The following is a 19,219-nucleotide window of genomic DNA, read 5'->3' on the forward strand; positions in this document are numbered from 1 at the left end:
TGTCTGAGAAAAGCAAAATAAAAGTCTCAATAATCACACAATCAGCATATTCCTAACATCAAGATATCACATTCTTTATCCTGCACGGTGAGCACAGTAAGAAAAAATACACAGTAGCAGAATTACATATTTTTTTCATCACCCTGCCACTAAAAAAATGGAATACAGTAAAAGCAAGACCCTCCAAAATATGTAAGTTTTTTTTTTTCCAATTACATCCCACTTAGGAATTTTATTCAAGTTTTTTAATATACTACATGGTACATTAAATAGTACCATTCCATTAATAAATACAAGTCAGCACACGCTCATATGGTTGTTTTGGCGGACAAATAAAGTTATAGCTCTTGGAAGGCAGGAATGAAAAAAAAAACAAAATGAAAGAAGCAAAAAGGGTTCTTTTAAAGTATTAAAGAACGAAAAAGCAACACGATAGCAACACAACAGCACTAGAGCTTGGGGGACTTGATAATTGTCTCTAGTAAGTTAGCTGGGAGTTTAGCAAGTTTTTTAAAAACATCTATAGATTTATTGTACGTACAGATTAGTTGGACCTTTTTTTGTGTCGAGTCTTTAAAGATTGGTTGTAAAATTATTAAACCACAAGCGATTAGAAAACGCTGAACGTTAAATTCTGTTTTGCAGAAATTTAGACAGGACATTGGCAGTAGAAGAGGGAGCCTGGATGCCACTGGAGAAATGGTAGTAAAGTTCATGGAGACGGCAGACAAATCAGCAGCCGCAACCCTTCAGAGCAAGTTGTCTGAAGTCACTACCCGGTTTGACAAAGTGTGTCAGGAGCAGATCCTACAAGAGACGGCTCTGAAAGAGGTCCTGCCAAAAGTAGAAAGATACGAGCAAATCTCGGAGGCACTAGAAGATTTTAAAGCAACAAGATCGCAATTTCTGGCATCGGGAAACCAGCCAGATAGAGACATTGCTCAATTTTCAGAGCAAATCCAGGTTTGTTTAGTAATGAACTTATTTTGTGTGTTCTCACCTACACAAATATTGTAAAGGTTGTCATTAGTGGCCACACATACTGTCAAGGATATCAGTATTGCAAAAATCTTTTTCTTTTATTCAGCCCATAGATCTAACACCAATAGTAACGGTTCAGCTTACTGAGAAGCCTGTGCGGCTTGAAAAAGGCTCCTCAGTTAGCAAAGATGCTAGCAATGTAAGATTTATGGCTGAATAAAGGGAGAAGATTTTGGTAATGCTAGCATCCTCTGCTTTTCTTCCAAGATCTTTACTTATATTGGCTGCATTATCATTGTGTGACAAGTCTGCTGCTCTCAACGACCCCCATTCAATATGATGGTTTCAGTTTTGTTGTCAGAGCTGTTGTTTTTTTGGATGTGTTCCTTATGTGACAGAAATGTTCCCAAATTTAGCTGTTACTTTTTATATTAGGAGTTGAATATCGAACTAAAGCAACAGGAAGAGCAACTGGATACTCTAGAACATCTGGTGATGGATCTGAGCACCTGCCCCTTACTTTCGGATACTTCAGAGCACTTACATAAGGTTCAGACACTGAAGAAGGCATTTAAGGATCTCCAGGAAGCAGCAAGAGAAAGGTACTCATCTGACATGTAGTCAAATATATATGGTTTTCTTCAGATTGACTCTGTTTAAGTAGCCTTTCTTCTGTTTCAGACAAAGAGAAGCATTGTCTTGTCAGGAAGAGTTAGAAGAGTTCAAGAGCCTGGTTGGCAGTATGAGGAAGTGGTTGAAAGATAGTGAAGACACTGTGCCATCATGTGAAGGTTCTCATGGATCACTTGAATTACAGATTTTACTACAGCAAGTTCAGGTAATCCAACTGAAGTAATATCATTCCAGGTACTGAGGTTACCATGGCAGGAACCATCTTTAATTTGTCTAATGTGCAACGGTTGTGCTAATTGTTGGGCTCTAGGTGCTTAGACCCTAATCCCTAGAACACACAAAATTGCTCATCTGAGCACCGTGTCCATTTGCCTGTAAGCTTCTCAAAATTGTGGTTAGCCTTTTATTGGCCATTTAGTTTCTTTAAGCCTGTATACCGCTTTCTTAGGAGAGTAAGAAAGAGTGGACTGCAGTGGAAGGGGGAGAGGATCTGCAGTGTTAGTATTCAGTGGGGTCTCAGCATCTCCATCTACATGTTTCTGTTAAGATACATCGCTACTTGCTGATTGGTGGAGTCTGCTAATAATTGGAGACCTATAGCTTAGCCCTTTCTAATAGGGCTTTGCTGCAATATCAAGGACCGTGGTAAGATGGTGGAGCACCATGTCTTGTAAAAGTCTGAGACATTTTAGTGATCAGTCAGCCTCCCAGTGGTTGCAACTCTAACCGATCCACACATTTTTTATATATATATATATATATATATATATATATATATATATATATATATATAATTATACACACACACACACATCAACATTTACTCAAGTGGTAAACCTCCATTTAAAATATTTTTGGATCTTGATTAAATTTATGGGATCCACTTCTAAACACCTAACATCTCTGGCCTGGATAAGGCAAAGACATTGAAATAAGTGCACTTGGTGAAAGGAGTCAGACACTGTCTGGATCTGCAGTGGGAAAACGAAAGGTAGAACGCCAGTGCCCAGTAACACTTGTGTATGCGGTATGATTAGGATTAATTAGCAGTAATACGGCTCAATTCTAAGTCTATAAGTAGATGAATTAGAAAGTTAGTCTCTGTGACATGTTGATATTCTAATAGTATCGGCCATAAACCGAGCTGAAGTGAGTATATTTTTCCTCACAGGACCTCTTAAAAGAGTGGAAAATAAAGGGTCCCCAAGTGGAAGTCATTACACAAAAAGGATCTGAATTAGAGAACAGAATTCTAGAGATAACCGCTTCAGAAAGCCAGCTGCAGAGAGGTGAGCGGGAATATGTCCTCTTTACTCTTCATGCTTTTCTTCAACTGCTTCCCTTCTGCCCATCTCCCCTTAGGGCTCATGTCCACGGGCAAAATATGATTTAAGATCCGCAGCGGATCTCCCGCATGCGGATCCGCATCCCATAGGGATGCATTGACCACCCGCGGGTAGATAAATACCCGCGGATCGTCAATAAAAGGGATTTTAAAAAAAATGGAGCATGGAAAAATCTGGACCATGCTCCATTTTCATGCGGGTCTCCCGCGGGGACGGCTCCCGCGGGCTTCTATTGAAGCCTATGGAAGCCGTCCGGATCCGCGGGAGACCTAAAATAGGAATTTAAAGTATTTACCATCCGTAGCGGACCGGGAAGGTCTCCTCTTCCTCACGGCCGCATCTTCCTTGCTTCGGCTCGGCGGATGTGCCCGACGCATGCGCGCGGCACGTCGACGACGTGCCGGCGACGTGCCGCCGGCGTCAGGAATTCATCCGCCGGCCGAAAATGAAGATCCGGCCGTGAGGAACAGCTGACCTTCCACGCCCGCGCCGGATAGGTAAATGCTTTTAAATTGCTATTTTCGGCGCTCATGTCCGCGGGGCAGGAGGGACCCGCTGCAGATTCTCCATGGAGAATCTGCAGCGGATCTGATTTTCCCCGTGGACATGAGGCCTTAGAGTAACTTCTTTTTGACTATTGATACGAAATTTCGTACAATAACATTTGGACATTGTAATAGCAACATAAATAAGATATCACATCTAACCAAATGGTCATTTTTAAGGCTGTTTTATGTTTATTTTAAATCTTTCCCCTGCGGTTCTATGTTCTATACTAATTTTGTCTTTTTGAACAAACATGAAATGTGTGATTGAATGCGAGTTTCTATTTCTATCACTGACCCCTGGCATTCCTTTATTAGTGACTTTGCTTAGTTAAGAATAGAACTTCATTATATTGATGGAGTAATTATTGGTTAGCGGCACAGAAAGCAGGGTCTACTAAGAGGGCAGTTTTAATATGTAACTATATATCACTTGAATGCCTTTTCCCTACAGCAAGAGGTCTATAATCACTTGACTTTTAAGGGTCCCTCTTTGGCAATCATTTCTTAAGAACTTTAGGGTTGATTTTATATTTCAAGTATAAAGAATGAAATAAATCACTTTGCTGTTCAGCTGTAGCTATATGTGCATACTTTGGACATATGCAGTCACCAGCCTGTAGGAGAGAATACCTCCCCAATATGGCATGTAATACTGAATGCCCCAGTTTTTTTTTTCCTTAATGAATCATTGAAGCAGAATAGGTAGATGGACTTGGGTCTTTTCCCAACCGTACTAGGTTACCTCTATGGACTTGCATATAAATTAAATGATGAAACAAAAGTCATTTAAAGGGCACAATATTTCTTGCTCCTTGCTGTTCTTGATATCTTAACTAGAAATCTAACAGAACAAATTTCAGGGGGAAAAAAAGAGAAATAATTAGATTTTTTTTTAAATTAGTTATCATGCACATGGCTGTATTTAGGATCCATGTGCTTTGCCCCCAGAGTTTGAGAGCACAGATTTCTATGGGGCACCAAAGTCTGTTCACAAATCACATGGGTCCTGAATACAGCCATGTGCATGATAATTCCATTGATGTTTAAGAGCTAGAGCTTCATGGTTGAATATCAACCTCATGGTTTCAAGTGTTGTTACTTGTACTTGGAAGTTTAGAATTAACTAAAAATGTAGATAGTTAATAAAAGGACACAATGGCTTGATACTGGCATGGATATCACCAAGTGAAGAAGCTGTGCAAAACTGAAAAACAAGCCTTTAGGGTTGCCGAGGGTCTTTTACGACTAAACGGCTAGCAACCTTAAAAAATAGATTAATTATAATGTAGGTTAATATTGATTACACTAATAAGAGTTGTGCTGCTTTCCAACAATGAACAAACTATAGAACTCAATGTATTTTGTTAAATATTTGCATTGTCCAGTGTTGATGTATCCTTGTTTGTGTTCGTACTGCATTTGTAATGTCCCTGCTTTGCTTTCTTATCCTGTTCTCAGGTTCTGTTGTGATGGCCTCAGTGAGCACAGGAGGGAATGTTAATGGGTATCATACTTGCCAAGGTGAGCATGTCCATTCATTGTTTTGTCTTTTTCCTTTGTACCTTTTATCATTGGAATATATATATTTTTTACTCAACACTTTACACAACACACTCTTTTAATAGATTTGACCGGGATTCAATGCGATGTCTCTGAGATTAGTCAGATGTATGAAGATCTTGGACTGGTACTGAACAACCGTGAGGAGCAGTTAGCTACTATGTTGTTAAAGCTGAAGAAAGTTCAGCAAGAAACAAATCAGATGCTGAAGTGGTTGGAGTCCAAGGAAAGAGTAATAACTGCTGTTAATGTTTCTCCAACAAAGAGTGAAATTGTTAGAGCACAAGCAGAACAGAACAAGGTAAGTCTCGAGTACTGTATCAAACATTGAAAAAATAGATATTATTTGGACAACTTAAATAATTTTCAGACAGTAATAAAAATTGGCCTGGGTGTGGGGAAGAAATTGCATAATGCTTCAGAAATTTTGAATTCTAATGGTGACCATTACTCTATCTTCTAGAAAGCGCCCATGTATGTTCTTCCTCCATGGGTTTCCCATTCTAGTGATTGGTTTGGCCAGACCTCTATCCCACCCACCCCCTTTCCTCTAACTAATTTATTACATATTTTATAGATATACATGTTTCTAAAAACACCAGAGCCCTCTCGTTGACCTGCACATTGACAATGGATAGAGGGACAGCGTCATCTTTTGGCCTACTGTCAATTGGCTGGGTCTTTGTGATTTTCGTTTTTTTTCCCCTCGCTTGTCAGGAATTCATATCGGAACTTGAACAGAATTCTGAAAAAGTGGAAGAATTGAAAGCTGAACTGAAAGATTTGCTGGAGAAGCATCCCAACTCCCCTGAGGCAGAAAACTGGAGGCAAATGCTGGAAAATCTTAGTAAGAATGAGTTACAACATAAAAATATGGAAATCTAATTTCTGTACATTGGCACCCATGGGAACAATTTATAAATATTAAGTTCTAGCAGTAGAAAGATACACAGATCAGTAGTACCGTATATACCGGCGTATAAGACGACTTTTGAACCCCGAAAAATCTGCTCTGCAGTCGGGGGTCGTCTTATGCGCCGGTAATACAAAAAAAAAAAAGTGTAAAAAAAATTTTATTACTCACCTCCCACGGCGTTCTGTCGCGCTCCGGCAGGATGTCGCTCGCTCCGGCAGGCTGTCGCTCGCTCCTCGTCCCCGCCGCAGCATAGCTTTCTGAATGCGGGGCTTGAAATCCCCGCTTCCAGAAAGCTAATACACACGCCGGCAGCCATGACAGCATTGAATGGCTGTGATTGGCTAAAGCACACGTGGCTTCAGCCAATCACACTATTCAATGACATCATTGAATGGCTGTGATTGGCTGAAGGCGCACGTGTTAGCAATCACACCCATTCAATGATGTCATTGAATAGTGTGATTGGCTGAAGCCACGTGTGCTTTAGCCAATCACAGCCATTCAATGATGTCATGGCTGCCGGCGTGTGTATTAGCTTTCTGGAAGCGGGGATTTCAAGCCCCACATTCAGAAAGCTATGCTGCGGCGGGGACGAGGAGCGAGCGACAGCCTGCCGGAGCGAGCGACATCCTGCCGGAGCGCGACAGAACGCCGTGGGAGGTGAGTAATAAAATTTTTTTTTTTTTCTCCACTGAATACCGGCGTATAAGGTGACAGTTGGGGGGTCGTCTTATACGCCCCGTCGCCTTATACGCCGGTATATACGGTACTAGGAATGTTAACATTCTGCACCCAAAGAACCGTTATCAGAAAAAGTAATGAACCCGTTGAAATTACTTGGACTTCTGCATTGATTTCTAATAAAAAGCTGTCTATTATAAGACAAATGGTTGTACCATTTATCATTTATTGAGCATATTGAGTGAACATCCAAAGTGCAGAGAGAAAGTAAGTGAACCTTTAAATTTAATATCCTATAGATCCCTTTTAGCAGCAGTCATATCAACCAAGTGTTTCTTGCAGCAGATAAGATTTGCACAACAGAACCTGGATTTTTGGATCATTCCCCTTGCAAATGCTTCCTTTTGTGCTGTCCATCCATGACACATTCTTGTTCAGTGTTTTCCTAGTCTTCTCCAGCGTCATACACTTATAACATTTTCTGAAAGTTGTTTAAATCCAGGTATATTTCATACTAACCTATTTTTTAGGACATTTTCCTTAGTAACTAGGATTTGTTTACCTTTAATGGGCAAAGCAGTTGCTTTGTGTGAAATGCACACTTGCAATCTCATCTCCTAACTGAAACACCTTTTGCCAATTAGCACTTGCAGAAATAATTAGCACAGGGGTTCACTTTTTCTCCCTGCATCAGGGATGCTTACTCAGTGTGCTCAGTAAAATACAAGAATGATACAACTGTTTGTGTTACTAGTTTTCTTAGATTTTGTTTGATTAGGGCTGGGCGATTAATTGAATGAATTCTATTATTTAGCCATTTTGCTGAGGCATGATTCTAACTTTTGGACCTTGTGGAGTGGACACTGATGAGATGGAAGACAGAAGTGCATGAATCGAGCATAACACTGATTGACCAAGTTTTAGCCAATCAGTGCTAGGCTTGTGCACTATGCTCTATTTCTGGGCAGGTCTCAGAGGCCCGCACAGAAATGTCTCTCCTGGCACCCCGGCTCCTCTCTGCGCATGCGCCGGCTGGCCGACAGCCGGCACATCAAAGAGCCCCGCAAGAGAGGTGAGCGCCGCACTGGTCCCTGCAGGGGCTCGGGTCGAGTCCCGATGCAAGAATTCAGGCAGCAGGCGACCTTCTAGCCATTCTTTTCTGATGATACAGAAAAACTAAACATAAGTCTGTGGTTATTTTATGGATGATGTTAAAAACAAATTAATGTTTTACCGTTGTCATTTAGATGAACGGTGGGATCGAACTAATCAAGTGACCTCTGAACGACAGCAAAAACTGGAGGAGTCTGCTAACCAGCTGGCCACCTTCCAAGCTGCTGCCTCTCAGCTACGGCCATGGTTGACAGAGAAAGAGCTGATGATGAGTGTACTGGGGCCTCTGTCGATTGATCCAAACATGTTGAGTGCACAGAAGCAGCAGGTTCAGGTAAGGAGGATATTTAAGAATGTACTCCCAAAAGGACGAATCTTCTTTTTCATGTGATTAATTTGAAGTCATTGTCAGGATGTTATCTGTGTCCATGGTATAGCTGAATCAGGTGCAACATGTGGAATGTTTAGAATTGCATTACCTGTTTTTAGTATGCTAGTAAACATTTAATATTGATTTACAAGTCAATAATAAAGACAGTGTTCCATTAATTTACATAAAGCTTGACTTGTATTTTTATTGACAAAAGTTTAGAAGCAGATTGATTAAAACTCATCAAGAGAGAATTAAAGAACTTTATTTGCATATGTATTGTGCAAATTAAGGATTGCTGGGGCATGATTGAAGTCTTCTAATAAGTCAAGAGGGTTTTCCGGATTGGACAAATTTTGTTCAAGGGAGCAAAATGGGAAAAAAAATATGAGAGAACAAGTATTCACCTATTAAATCCTATGCCATTTCTCTGCTCTGCACTGTCCTTTGTTTACCTGGTGGCAATGATGATGTCAAGTCTACAACACATGACCAACTGCAGCCAATCACAGACCTCAGTGGCACACTGCTGAGGCCAGTGCTTGTAGACATGGCATTATCACTGCAGCCAAGTAAACAAAGACTAGCACGAAGCACCAGCGGCACAGAACCAGAGTGATTTAATGGGCTAGTACTTGATCTTTTATTACTTTATCCAATCACCCCTTCTGTCTTTGGTAAATTTTGCCCGAACCCTTTCACCTCTGTGATGTATATTTTTGTCATGAAAGTGATTCTTCTTGCACTTTGACGCATACGTACGTCATGGTGAATCTCCCAGGTACTGCCAATGTACCTGAGAGATTAGCATGAAGATCATGGCTAATACACATAGCTGGGCTGCTGACACAGCTGCTAGGATCAGAGTTGACTTCATTCTCAATAGTTTATCCCCTTAAATGCTGCGCTCAATTGCGACTGTGGCATCTAAGTGGTTGACAGATGGGGAGGGGCTTCCTCTCTTAGCCCATGGTGCCTTCCCCTCTTCCCAATGGGTGCTTGTTTCTTTTGAGGAGCTGGTTGTTTTCTATTTGGGATGTCTCCAAAAGTATTAATATGGTATTACCATTATTATTAATTTGTATACCCCAAAATGGTGCCATTTAAAAATACAACTTATTTTGCACAAAGCAAGCCCTCATATGGCTGTGTCAATTCAACATGGAAAAAGCTATAAGCCTTTTAGAATGGGATACTAAAAAAGAAAAAAAGACATGCCCATAGGGGGTTAAAAGTTTATAAGGTTTAGGATGGAAGTGTTTTGGGGGCACATTCCAAAAATTTTCAGGAAGGGGGATCAGAAGCAATGTCAAAAAATTTAATTTTACTAAGAGTAGTGGATTTTTGTTACAGACTTCCAGCAGATGGCATTGAAAACAGTCAATTTCCTATATTTAGAAGTAAATTCAAAGTTCAGTCTGCACTGTGTAAGGTTTGGCTGAGAATCATGTTGGCAAATGCTTAAGGACATTATATTGTAAAGCTTGTAGCTAAATTAGTTGAACTATATTAGGATTATTGTAAGCTCCAGCTTTGAATTGATGTATTCTGCTTTGTTGTGTCTTGACTATGTGTATTCTGATCTGTCACGTTATACAAACACTGCCGTTCTTTTTGTTCCAGTTTATGTTAAAGGAATTTGAAGCTCGTAAAGCCCAGTATGAAGAGCTAAAACATGCAGCCTATGGTATCCTAACAGGACCTGGAGATGAATCTCCTTCCACCAGCCAGGTTGAGGATGATTTCCATGAAATCAGTCAAAAGTGGACGGAGTTAACAAACCGTCTAAATTCCAGAGCTGACCATATTGACCAAGCTGCTGTGAAGAGTTCCCAGTATCAAGAGGTCTTACAAGGACTTACAGAGAAGATGAAGCAAACTGGCAAGAAGCTTGGTGCACAGCCAGCAGTTAGCACCCAACCTGATGCTGTAAAGCAGCAGCTTCAAGAGACTAGCGGAATTCGCTCAGAACTGGAGACCCTTGCCCAGGAAGTTGCTGAAGCTCAGATCTTATGCAATGAATTGTCTGCTCTTGTGGCAGAACCATACCTCAAAGATGAACTTCAAAAGCGGCTTGACACTGTGGCTCTTCCTCTTAAAGGAATGGAAGATTTGGCAGGTAAACTTATTTTTTTTACCAATCATCTAGTCTAATCATTCTACATTTCCCATTTTTTCATATTAATGTATTAATTTGGTATTGTATTTTGCAGCGGATCGTGTAAATCGACTGCAGACAGCTCTTGCCAGTTCTCAGCAGTTCCAGCAGATGTTTGATGAGTTGAGAAACTGGTTGGAGGAAAAACAGATGTTGCAGTCCAAGAGCCAACCAGTATCCTCCAAACTGGAGAAGTTACAATCTCTTCTTCAGGAACAGGAGGAATTCCAGAAAACATTGAACCAGAACAGTGGGTCTTATGAAATGATTGTTGCTGAGGGTGAGTCTTTGCTTCTATCCTCTCAGCCTGGAGAAGAAAAAACTGCACTTCAAAATCACCTAGAAAGTCTGAAATCGAACTGGGAAGAGCTAGGAAAGAAGACATCGGAAAGACTTGGCAAACTGAAGGATTGTTTGCATAAAGCCCAGAAGTATAAAAGGCATGTTGAAGATCTTGTGCCGTGCTTAGAAGATTTTGAGAACCAACTGAAGGAAATGCAAGTCACTCTTGATCCCATGCAGCTTGACGCCCAGCTTCTCAGAGCAAAGGTTCTTCAAAATGAAATGGACAAGAAACGTTCGCTATTGGAGATGATAAACAGCACAGCAGATCTACTGATTGAAGCTGCTGAAGTCGATGACCAAGAAATTTTAGAGGAGAAAGCCCAACTAAATCACAGGATGGACAGTGTTGCAGAACAGCTGCAAGTCAAAGCAGGGTCTATTGAAGAAATGTCCTTGAGGCTTAAAGAGCTTAATGATAGTTTTAAAAATATTGATAAGAAGCTGGAAGGAGCAAAACATCACTTGGAGATCTATACAGCACTTGGTTCTCAAGCTTGTAGCAGTAAGAACTTAGAAAACATGAAGTCCCAGCAGGGAATGCTCCAGAATTTGGACACACAAGTCCAGTACTTAAAGAACCTTATTCAAGGTTTGACTGAAGACGCCCCAAAAGGCTCTGATGTCTCTAATCTCCTACGTCAGGCAGAAGATGTACAACATGACTTTGAGACTGTAAAACAAGACGTGAATGAGTGTTGTTTGAATATGGAACAGAAACTTCAAGGAATTGGTCAATTTCATGCTCATGTTAGAGACATATTCTCCAATTTGACTGATCTAGATGATGAACTGGATAACATGGGCCCAGTGGGGCGAGATGTAGACAGTCTCAGGTCACAGACTGAAGTCATCCAGAAGTTTTTGGAAACTCTGCAGAGCTTAAAATATGATGTTGAATTCTCAGAAAAGAAATGCAGAGTTATGTTAGAGAATGAGGGAGGACCTGATCTTATTGCATTAATGCGAGAACTTGGCACATTGAATAAGCAGTGTATGAAATTGACTGAAAGGGGCAAAAATCGTCAGGAGCAGTTGGAAGCCACACTGGGAAGAATTGAGGTCTTCAACATGAAGCTAAAAGAGTTGAAGCACCAGATTTTGACCGCAGAGGGCAGCAGTGCATTGCAGGAAATTGTTGGTACTGAAGTTGAAGCTATTAAGCAGCAATTAGAAGATTTTAAGGTACAAATTTATATTACTTTTCAGATTCTGTCTGAGGTATTGACTCTTTGAGCTCTGTTCACACTACAGTCAAAGGCTCTATTCTGACTGAAACCATTGCAGACCCTAGCGCAAGTCCATGTGGTCCATCTGTTACAAATGGTATCCATCATACATCCGATCCGGGAAAGCATTGAGGTATCCATTATAAACAGAAGCCACAGTGGTAGTGTGAATGGAGCCTGTGTTTCTCTACCTGTGTGCTTAGTTATAGTTATGTGAAAGTAATCCATAGTGTGATCCGTTCCATACTGAGCCTGGTGGGAAACAGTGTATTTGCTGCTTTTGTGTTCTTGGCTATTACAGTTTATAATGTTTTAGGACTAGAAGATTAAGTAGACACATTGGAGTTACATATGTAAGAGTCCTTATTCTATAGGTGCCGATGAGCTTTTATGCTGAATCATCAGGCTGTGTAAACTGGTCCACAAACTAGCAAACGTTCATTTGACAGCTGATCCGTTGCTTACACTGGCAAAGAAAAGCTTGTTCTTCGGCAGCATATCTCCTGACGTAAACAGAGAATGTGCTGCCAAAAAATGCAAACCATCTGGGGATGAATTGTCGTGTTAAACCATACCAGTGATCTACAGCTTGCAAACCGCAGTAAGGCCTCCCTCCCACAGGGCGTTTTATACAGCGTTTAGCGCTGCCTTTTCAGCCCAGCGCTAAACGCTGTACAACACTCCCATTCATTTCAATGGGGCTGCTCACACAGGGCTGAAAACGCAGCGCCTCCCAACGCTGCGCTTTGACAGCGATGCATGTTCTATCTGTGTGTCCATAAGGTTTTTAAGCAATATTTATTAAAAGTTAATTTTTATGAATTTATATTTTTGGGTCCTAAAAGTGAGCTTATGTTCTATTTTGGGGCGGTTTCAGCGCTGCGTCGCCCATTGAAATGAATGGGCAGCGGTTTTAGCACTGCTCACCGATTTTCGGGGTGAGGGCTTGCAATAGAAGCCCTACCCTGAAATCAGTCCCAGCTACGGTAGAGGAAAAAAAGAAAGTAATACTCACCTAGCCGCTGCAGTCCGGGTCGCGGCCGCTGGTCTCAGCCGCTGATTCTGGCTTCCCCTGCATTCACAAGTCTATTGCCGGAGACCAGGTTTGTGAACCCCGCCTCCAGCAATAGAGTGCTGTGCTGTGATTGGTTATCGGCACGCTCGATGCCCAATCACAGCCCTTCATTGACTGTCTCAGCCAATCAGCGCCAGCAATCTCTGATTGGCTGAGACAGTCAATGAAGAGCTGTGATTGGGCATCGAGCAAGCACCGACAACCAATCACAGCACTCTATTGCCGGAGCCGGGGTTCTCAAACCTGGCCTACGGCAATAGACTTGGGAGTGCAGAGGAAGCCCGGATCAGCGGCAGAGACCAGCGGCCGCGACCCGGACTACAGCGGCTAGGTGAGTATTGCTTTTTTTTTCTTCTTTTCAGCATTCTTGGCTGCGTTTTCAGACGAGCTGAAAACGCAGCCACAAGGTTGGCATAAAGTATGGCAGCGCTGCTGAAACGGGGCGGAATCTGCAGTAACGCAGCGTTGAAAAATGCTGCGTTTCTGCAAACGCCCTGTGTGAGGGAGGCCTAAAGAGAGCTGATTGACCTGTTAGAACTGTTGACTGGCGCCAGGTAGCAGGAAGAAAGTGCCTGTGTAAAACCACCAAATCCGTACATTTGTGTTTGATTGCCTGCAGGGTTGTCACTAGCTCAGTTGGGTGGCTGTGCTCTAATGAATAGAGAACTTGCCTGGAGGGAATGTATTGCACATACATATATGCAATGCAGTAGTGGGCTGTAATGCCTAAAGAGTTTTACTAAAAATAACAAGATTTCAAAGAGTTGATGGTTTTCTGATAAGTAAATTTATTTTTTAGATGGAATCTGTTATTAAATTTTGCAATATTGGTCAAACTGCATTGTGGCTTTTAAATACCATTCCAACCATGGCCATGTTAAAATAATCAGATTATAATAATCTTTATTTGTATAGCACTAACTTATTCCGCAGCACTTTCAAAGCATGGAGGAGCACAAACAAGACAATTACATGTGGTATACACGTATTGGAGAGAGACGGGGTGGGGGTGGTTCAGGAGGTGCAGGAAAAGAGACACAGGGGAGCGCAAAACATTACAAAAATTACATACGGTATTTAATTATTAGGAAACAGAATGGTGGGTGATAAGGAGGTACAGGAGCAGAAGATGTATTAAATAGGCAAAGTGGAAGGTGTGGGGAGCCATAGGTGGGGCAGGGGGCCTGTTGTGGGGGATTAGATCAGGAGATTTGGTATGCCTCCGTGAAGAGGTGCGTTTTTAAGGCCTGTCTGAAGTTATGTACGTTGGGGATTATCTGGATGTTTTGGGGTAGTGCGTTCCAGAGGATTGGTGCTGCTCTAGAGAGGGCCTGGAGGCGAGCATGTGAGGATTGAATTAGAGGGGCACTTAATCTCAATGTGTTGGCTGTTAGTCGTGTACGGACAAGAAGGAGGCGATGTAAGGTGGCGATCCGACATGGAGCGCTTTGTGGTTGAGGGTGATGAGTTTGAATTTAGTTCTGTAGTGGATGGGTAGCCAGTGCAGTGACTGAGAAGCAGCTGGATAGGAAAATTAGTCTAGATGCCACATTTAGTATTAGCAATTCTTTAGGAAATTTAGAAAGGGCTTTCCTGAGTTAACTTTTGTTAAGACACTTTGGTGGAAGTGGGGGGCTGAGTATTCAAAAAAAAAAACCCCACACAAATACTCATCACCCTGCTACTCCCCTGCCACCAGCTGCGGTCCTCTGGTGGTTTCTTTATTCTTTCTGCAGCGGTGACATGGGTTGTTTACCGACATGACAACTGCAGCCAATAGCAGCCGTGACGGGTACCTCATCAGTGATATCCCGTAAACCTGCCCTGGGGTTCTATAGCGGCCCACGTGACAGGTTTATGTGATGTCACCAGACCTTCTGGCCTGGTGATATAACCTGTCAGGTGCCTCAGCACTAGACCGCCGTGGTGGGTATATTGATTTTATAGAGTTCGGAGGGCTCTAAACTATATTTTAAAAAAAAAAACTTTGAAAACCCATGTATGTCACTGAGGTGTGGGTGGGAAATGAAGCAGGCTTGTGAGCTTAGCCTGCTGCATACCTAGCAGGTGCTGGCTGCAGATTGGAGCTAGCTTTAATTGCAGCTGTTTGACAGCTACCATGCACTGTCAGTTCTGACCACATCTTGAAAGATGTCAGCTCTGACTCACCATCTGCCCTCTGTGATACAATCACAGGGTGCTGATGGTTCCATTGCAGCCTAGTGAAGGCTACCAAGGTTGTCATGTATTTAACGATAATCAGACCTGCCGGCGGCAAGGCTTAAGAGGTGAATGCTAAAAATAAAATATACTGCAATACTGAAGTACTGAGGAAAGATGATTTGTGCATTTGGATATGTTAGGTGAAGCAACAGTGTTTGACTGCAGTTTGCTTGGCGGTCAAAACAATTTCTGCCATCCTCCTCTGCCCACTTTTCTCGATCACGCCATTATTTAACTACTCTTTGATACTTTTGCACAGGAAAGCCCACAAGATTGGCAGTGAAACACTGGCCCTGATTAGTCTAGCACGATTAGCATGCTTCATTCCAAGTCACTCAGATCGCTCAATTTTTCCATCCTGCTGTGGATTCACATAAAAACTGGCCTCCAGAAAACTTTCACTGGATTTATTGCCGCACTCCGAGGTCACCTGACTAATTTTCGTACAGGGAACACCTATTATGAAGGGGCAGGTGTGTCTAACAAAGTTGGTTATACAGTATACACATCGCCCAGGTGCTACATGCCACGTCTGTAGGGGGTGATCGCACTATAGAAGCACCACAATATTGAGATAATTTGTTTTAGTACGGGGTCATTGGCTTGGGAACATTAATAAGCACAAATCTATTAGTCCTTCCTATTATACTCCACTGTTTCAGAGCCGCATTGAACATATTAGCCGTTGTCATTATCACTAATCTCTTGGCCCCGCCCAGACGGTAATTATTTTAAAGCATCCAGAATATAATTGACTGTGTTATAGGTGCACAGGGGACATATTTTTGGTGTTGGGAAAGCCTAAGCCCTGATGCTTAGCTGGGACCTGGGAAAACTTTCAATAATAACCTGGTCCTGGAAATGTTATTACTAATGGAGCTGCTAAGTCTCTGCTTGTAATCTGCTATACTGGTCGGCTTGAATTACAAGAGTTCCTTTAACCTAGATGGAGGGCTGACGCATTTCCAGTAAAGTGTAGGCTTGTGGTTAACAGTTTGGTGACCGCTGTTGGTTATTAAAAGGGAAATGTCTGAGCTCATGGGAAGTGGAGACAATAGCAGGAAGAGAATGTGATTCTACATGGTGTGCCAGAGGGGAGGCTAGAGAGCAGTAGATGTTTAGGGGAGTCTCCATGGATATACATGTTTGTGGTGCCAGGAAGTCGTAGTGTCCCCGACAGGCTACTAAGTATGTCATAGATCTCACTTCTATCCCCAAACAGCAGTCTGAGGCATAGAAATGAGTGAGCAGCTACTACATTTATCGAATTTGCTTGAAAGTTGAAAACATGTCAAGTTGGATTCGATTCTTGTGTGGCACCCCTGCTCCGTAGCTGGGGACCTAGAAGGGGACATATAGAGACTGGCTCTGTAGGCAACTGCAATTACTACCACAATTGTTGCTTTTGTGGGAAGACATGGGTTGAAATAGCCCCAGTCAGCATTTTTGACATGTTTTTGTAAATACTTGCACTGCCCATAAAATAACCGTTCTGAAGCACTTTGCAGGGTACTATTCCTCTGTTGTTCCGCCTGGAAATGAATGAATAAATTGACGACTTGCTGCCAACATTCATACCCTTGGTCAGTAGGATGTGCCCCTACTCTGTCGGCACTAATTGGACGGTAGTGGCTGCACCCAGATATTTATTAAAGGGAACCTGCTACCAGTATTTAGTGCAGTAAACCAACAACAGTGCTGCCTTAATGAAGTTTTAGTATTTCCCACACTGCTTTTGTTATTGCCGAATAAATGAAAATTTCCAGTGATGTGCATAAAATAAGCAGAGTGGTATGGTGGGCATGCCAGACCAACTCTGCCAGCTGTTTGGTTTTCGCTGAAGCTTGCCCTTCTCGACTCATCCGACGTGGATCACACCAAATGCGTCATCCAAGCCTTGTGCCTGCACTGTGAGCATGGCTACTGGCGCATGCGTAGATAAGGGCATCAGTTCTGCCCACAAATAAGACCATTTGTCTCCACATGTGCCACTCGTTGAGCTCACGGCTACCACAAGGCTTTGCAGCGAAGCATTAGGTGATGCATTTGGTTTCCTCCACATCAGAGGAGGCGAGAGGAGTGGTGGGCTTTTGTGAAATCTAGGCAGTTGGCAGATTCGGTGTGGCATGACCACAGTTCTTCAGGCATGCTCTTACCAACAGCAGTGCGACAGACTTAGACTTCACCATGGCAGTGCTGCTGTTGGTTTACTTAGCTACATCCTGGTGACCGGCTCCCTGGTAAGAGGAACGGCACAACACACAGTTCTATGCAATGATGCTCGGGATTGTGAATTCTCCACGGAGGACGTGTCGGGAGGGCAGACCGCTGCTCTGTAAGTGCTCCTACCACAAATAATATAGGTAGGAAGCAGCAATTTCCTGTTCTTATTAAAAACACCTGTGGCCAGATAGGAGCAGCGTTGGGCCAAATGTAATACCGTCACCTCCACCAGAGCAGGCAGAACAATGAGGTTCTTTGTAGAACGACATATTGAGAAACCTAGCCACACAAGCCCTGCTTTCACACAGGATATTTTCCTTTTAAGAAGTTTCTACTCCTGGATGAGACAAGTAAACCCCTGGAACATACTTTTAAGGAAGAAATTCCTGATGCTACCTAATGTTAGAAATGTAGGTTATGGATAGAAGCTTGGCAGCAGCAGGCATACCCACTTGAGGAGGGTGCTGTGGCATCCAAATGTACTGAGGTTGGCATTTTTATTCACCACATAGAAATAGTTGGATTCGCTTATGATGTCTTAATAAGAAGCAGTTTGCAGGCATACTCTCCTGTCTGCCAGGTGTGGAGAGGGGTAACTGCATGCTGGGAGGCACAGGTACCCAGATGGCAGGTCAATGTGCCATGTACTGTCTAGTGAGCAGTTGCATCTTTCCATGTTCAATACCAGATAAGACAGGCTAGTATAACCTCTTTATAAACCCTACTTCATACCTCCTAACTTCCAAAGACCGCAGCAAATTTTTTAATGTTAAAGGAGATGTCCCGCGCCGAAACGGGTTTTTTTTTTTTTTAAACCCCCCCCCCCGTTCGGCGCGAGACAACCCCGATGCAGGGGTTAAAAAAACCACCCGCACAGCGCTTACCTGAATCCCGGCGGTCCGGCGTCTTCATACTCACCTGCTGAAGATGGCCGCCGGGATCCTCTGTCTTCATGGACCGCAGGGCTTCTGTGCGGTCCATTGCCGATTCCAGCCTCCTGATTGGCTGGAATCGGCACGTGACGGGGCGGAGCTACACGGAGCCCCATAGAGAAGAGGAGAAGACCCGGACTGCGCAAGCGCGGCTAATTTGGCCATCGGAGGGCGAAAATTAGTCGGCACCATGGAGACGAGGACGCCAGCAACGGAGCAGGTAAGTATAAAACTTTTTATAACTTCTGTATGGCTCATAATTAATGCACAATGTACATTACAAAGTGCATTATTATGGCCATACAGAAGTGTATAGACCCACTTGCTGCCTCGGGACATCTCCTTTAAGCCATGTCTCCAATACTGTCCATTTCTACCCACCCCCTTAGTGCCCCCAAACTGTATTAGTGCCCCTTACATTTTATAGTGCCCAGTGGCCTCCACATTGTAAGGATGCCTGCGCATCTCACATGGTAAAGATGCCTCCTGTCTTAGTGCCGCCCATACAGGTCCCACTACGAATGGAGGATCACGCTGCAGATGTTTTCTAGTCTGTGCTGTCTGCAGTTTAGCGCAGCAGGCATGATGAGGTCATGGCATCGTGCCTACCTGTGCCAAGCCGCCAGTAGTCATGGTGAGCATGCTTCACTATTATATAAAACTGTATCTGTGTTCAAAGGACACATGTATAGTTGGAATCTGGAGGTTCGGTAGGACACCCAAGCTTCAGGACTACCCCCCTGGATCTGTAATGGTTGGGAGGTGTGCTACATCATTGTCCATCTCATGCACCATAGAGGTGATAGCGTTCTTGGCTCAAGGTCAGAAGTGGGCCGTACTTTCAGGCTATAATCTCCAAGTGTGTGGGTGTTACTCCAAGCTCTTTATT

General features: G+C 42.9%; 1 protein-coding gene across 15 annotated transcripts in view; it reads left to right on the top strand.

Moving 5' to 3' along the window:
- Nucleotides 1–19,219, top strand: part of MACF1 (microtubule actin crosslinking factor 1) — a 184,512-nt gene that overhangs the window by 101,740 nt on the left and 63,553 nt on the right. For all 15 annotated transcript variants that reach the window (XM_066573920.1, XM_066573971.1, XM_066573929.1 and 12 more), the window contains 10 exons: nucleotides 646–963; nucleotides 1,417–1,583; nucleotides 1,663–1,819; nucleotides 2,786–2,903; nucleotides 4,967–5,029; nucleotides 5,134–5,369; nucleotides 5,786–5,915; nucleotides 7,913–8,112; nucleotides 9,772–10,267; nucleotides 10,362–11,833. In XM_066573920.1, the coding sequence (XP_066430017.1) occupies nucleotides 646–963; nucleotides 1,417–1,583; nucleotides 1,663–1,819; nucleotides 2,786–2,903; nucleotides 4,967–5,029; nucleotides 5,134–5,369; nucleotides 5,786–5,915; nucleotides 7,913–8,112; nucleotides 9,772–10,267; nucleotides 10,362–11,833 (3,357 nt within the window). The remainder of the gene's footprint in view (nucleotides 1–645; nucleotides 964–1,416; nucleotides 1,584–1,662; nucleotides 1,820–2,785; nucleotides 2,904–4,966; nucleotides 5,030–5,133; nucleotides 5,370–5,785; nucleotides 5,916–7,912; nucleotides 8,113–9,771; nucleotides 10,268–10,361; nucleotides 11,834–19,219) is intronic.

This window comes from Eleutherodactylus coqui, chromosome 1, assembly GCF_035609145.1.
Source record: "Eleutherodactylus coqui strain aEleCoq1 chromosome 1, aEleCoq1.hap1, whole genome shotgun sequence".
NCBI classification, from domain to species: Eukaryota; Metazoa; Chordata; class Amphibia; order Anura; family Eleutherodactylidae; genus Eleutherodactylus; species Eleutherodactylus coqui.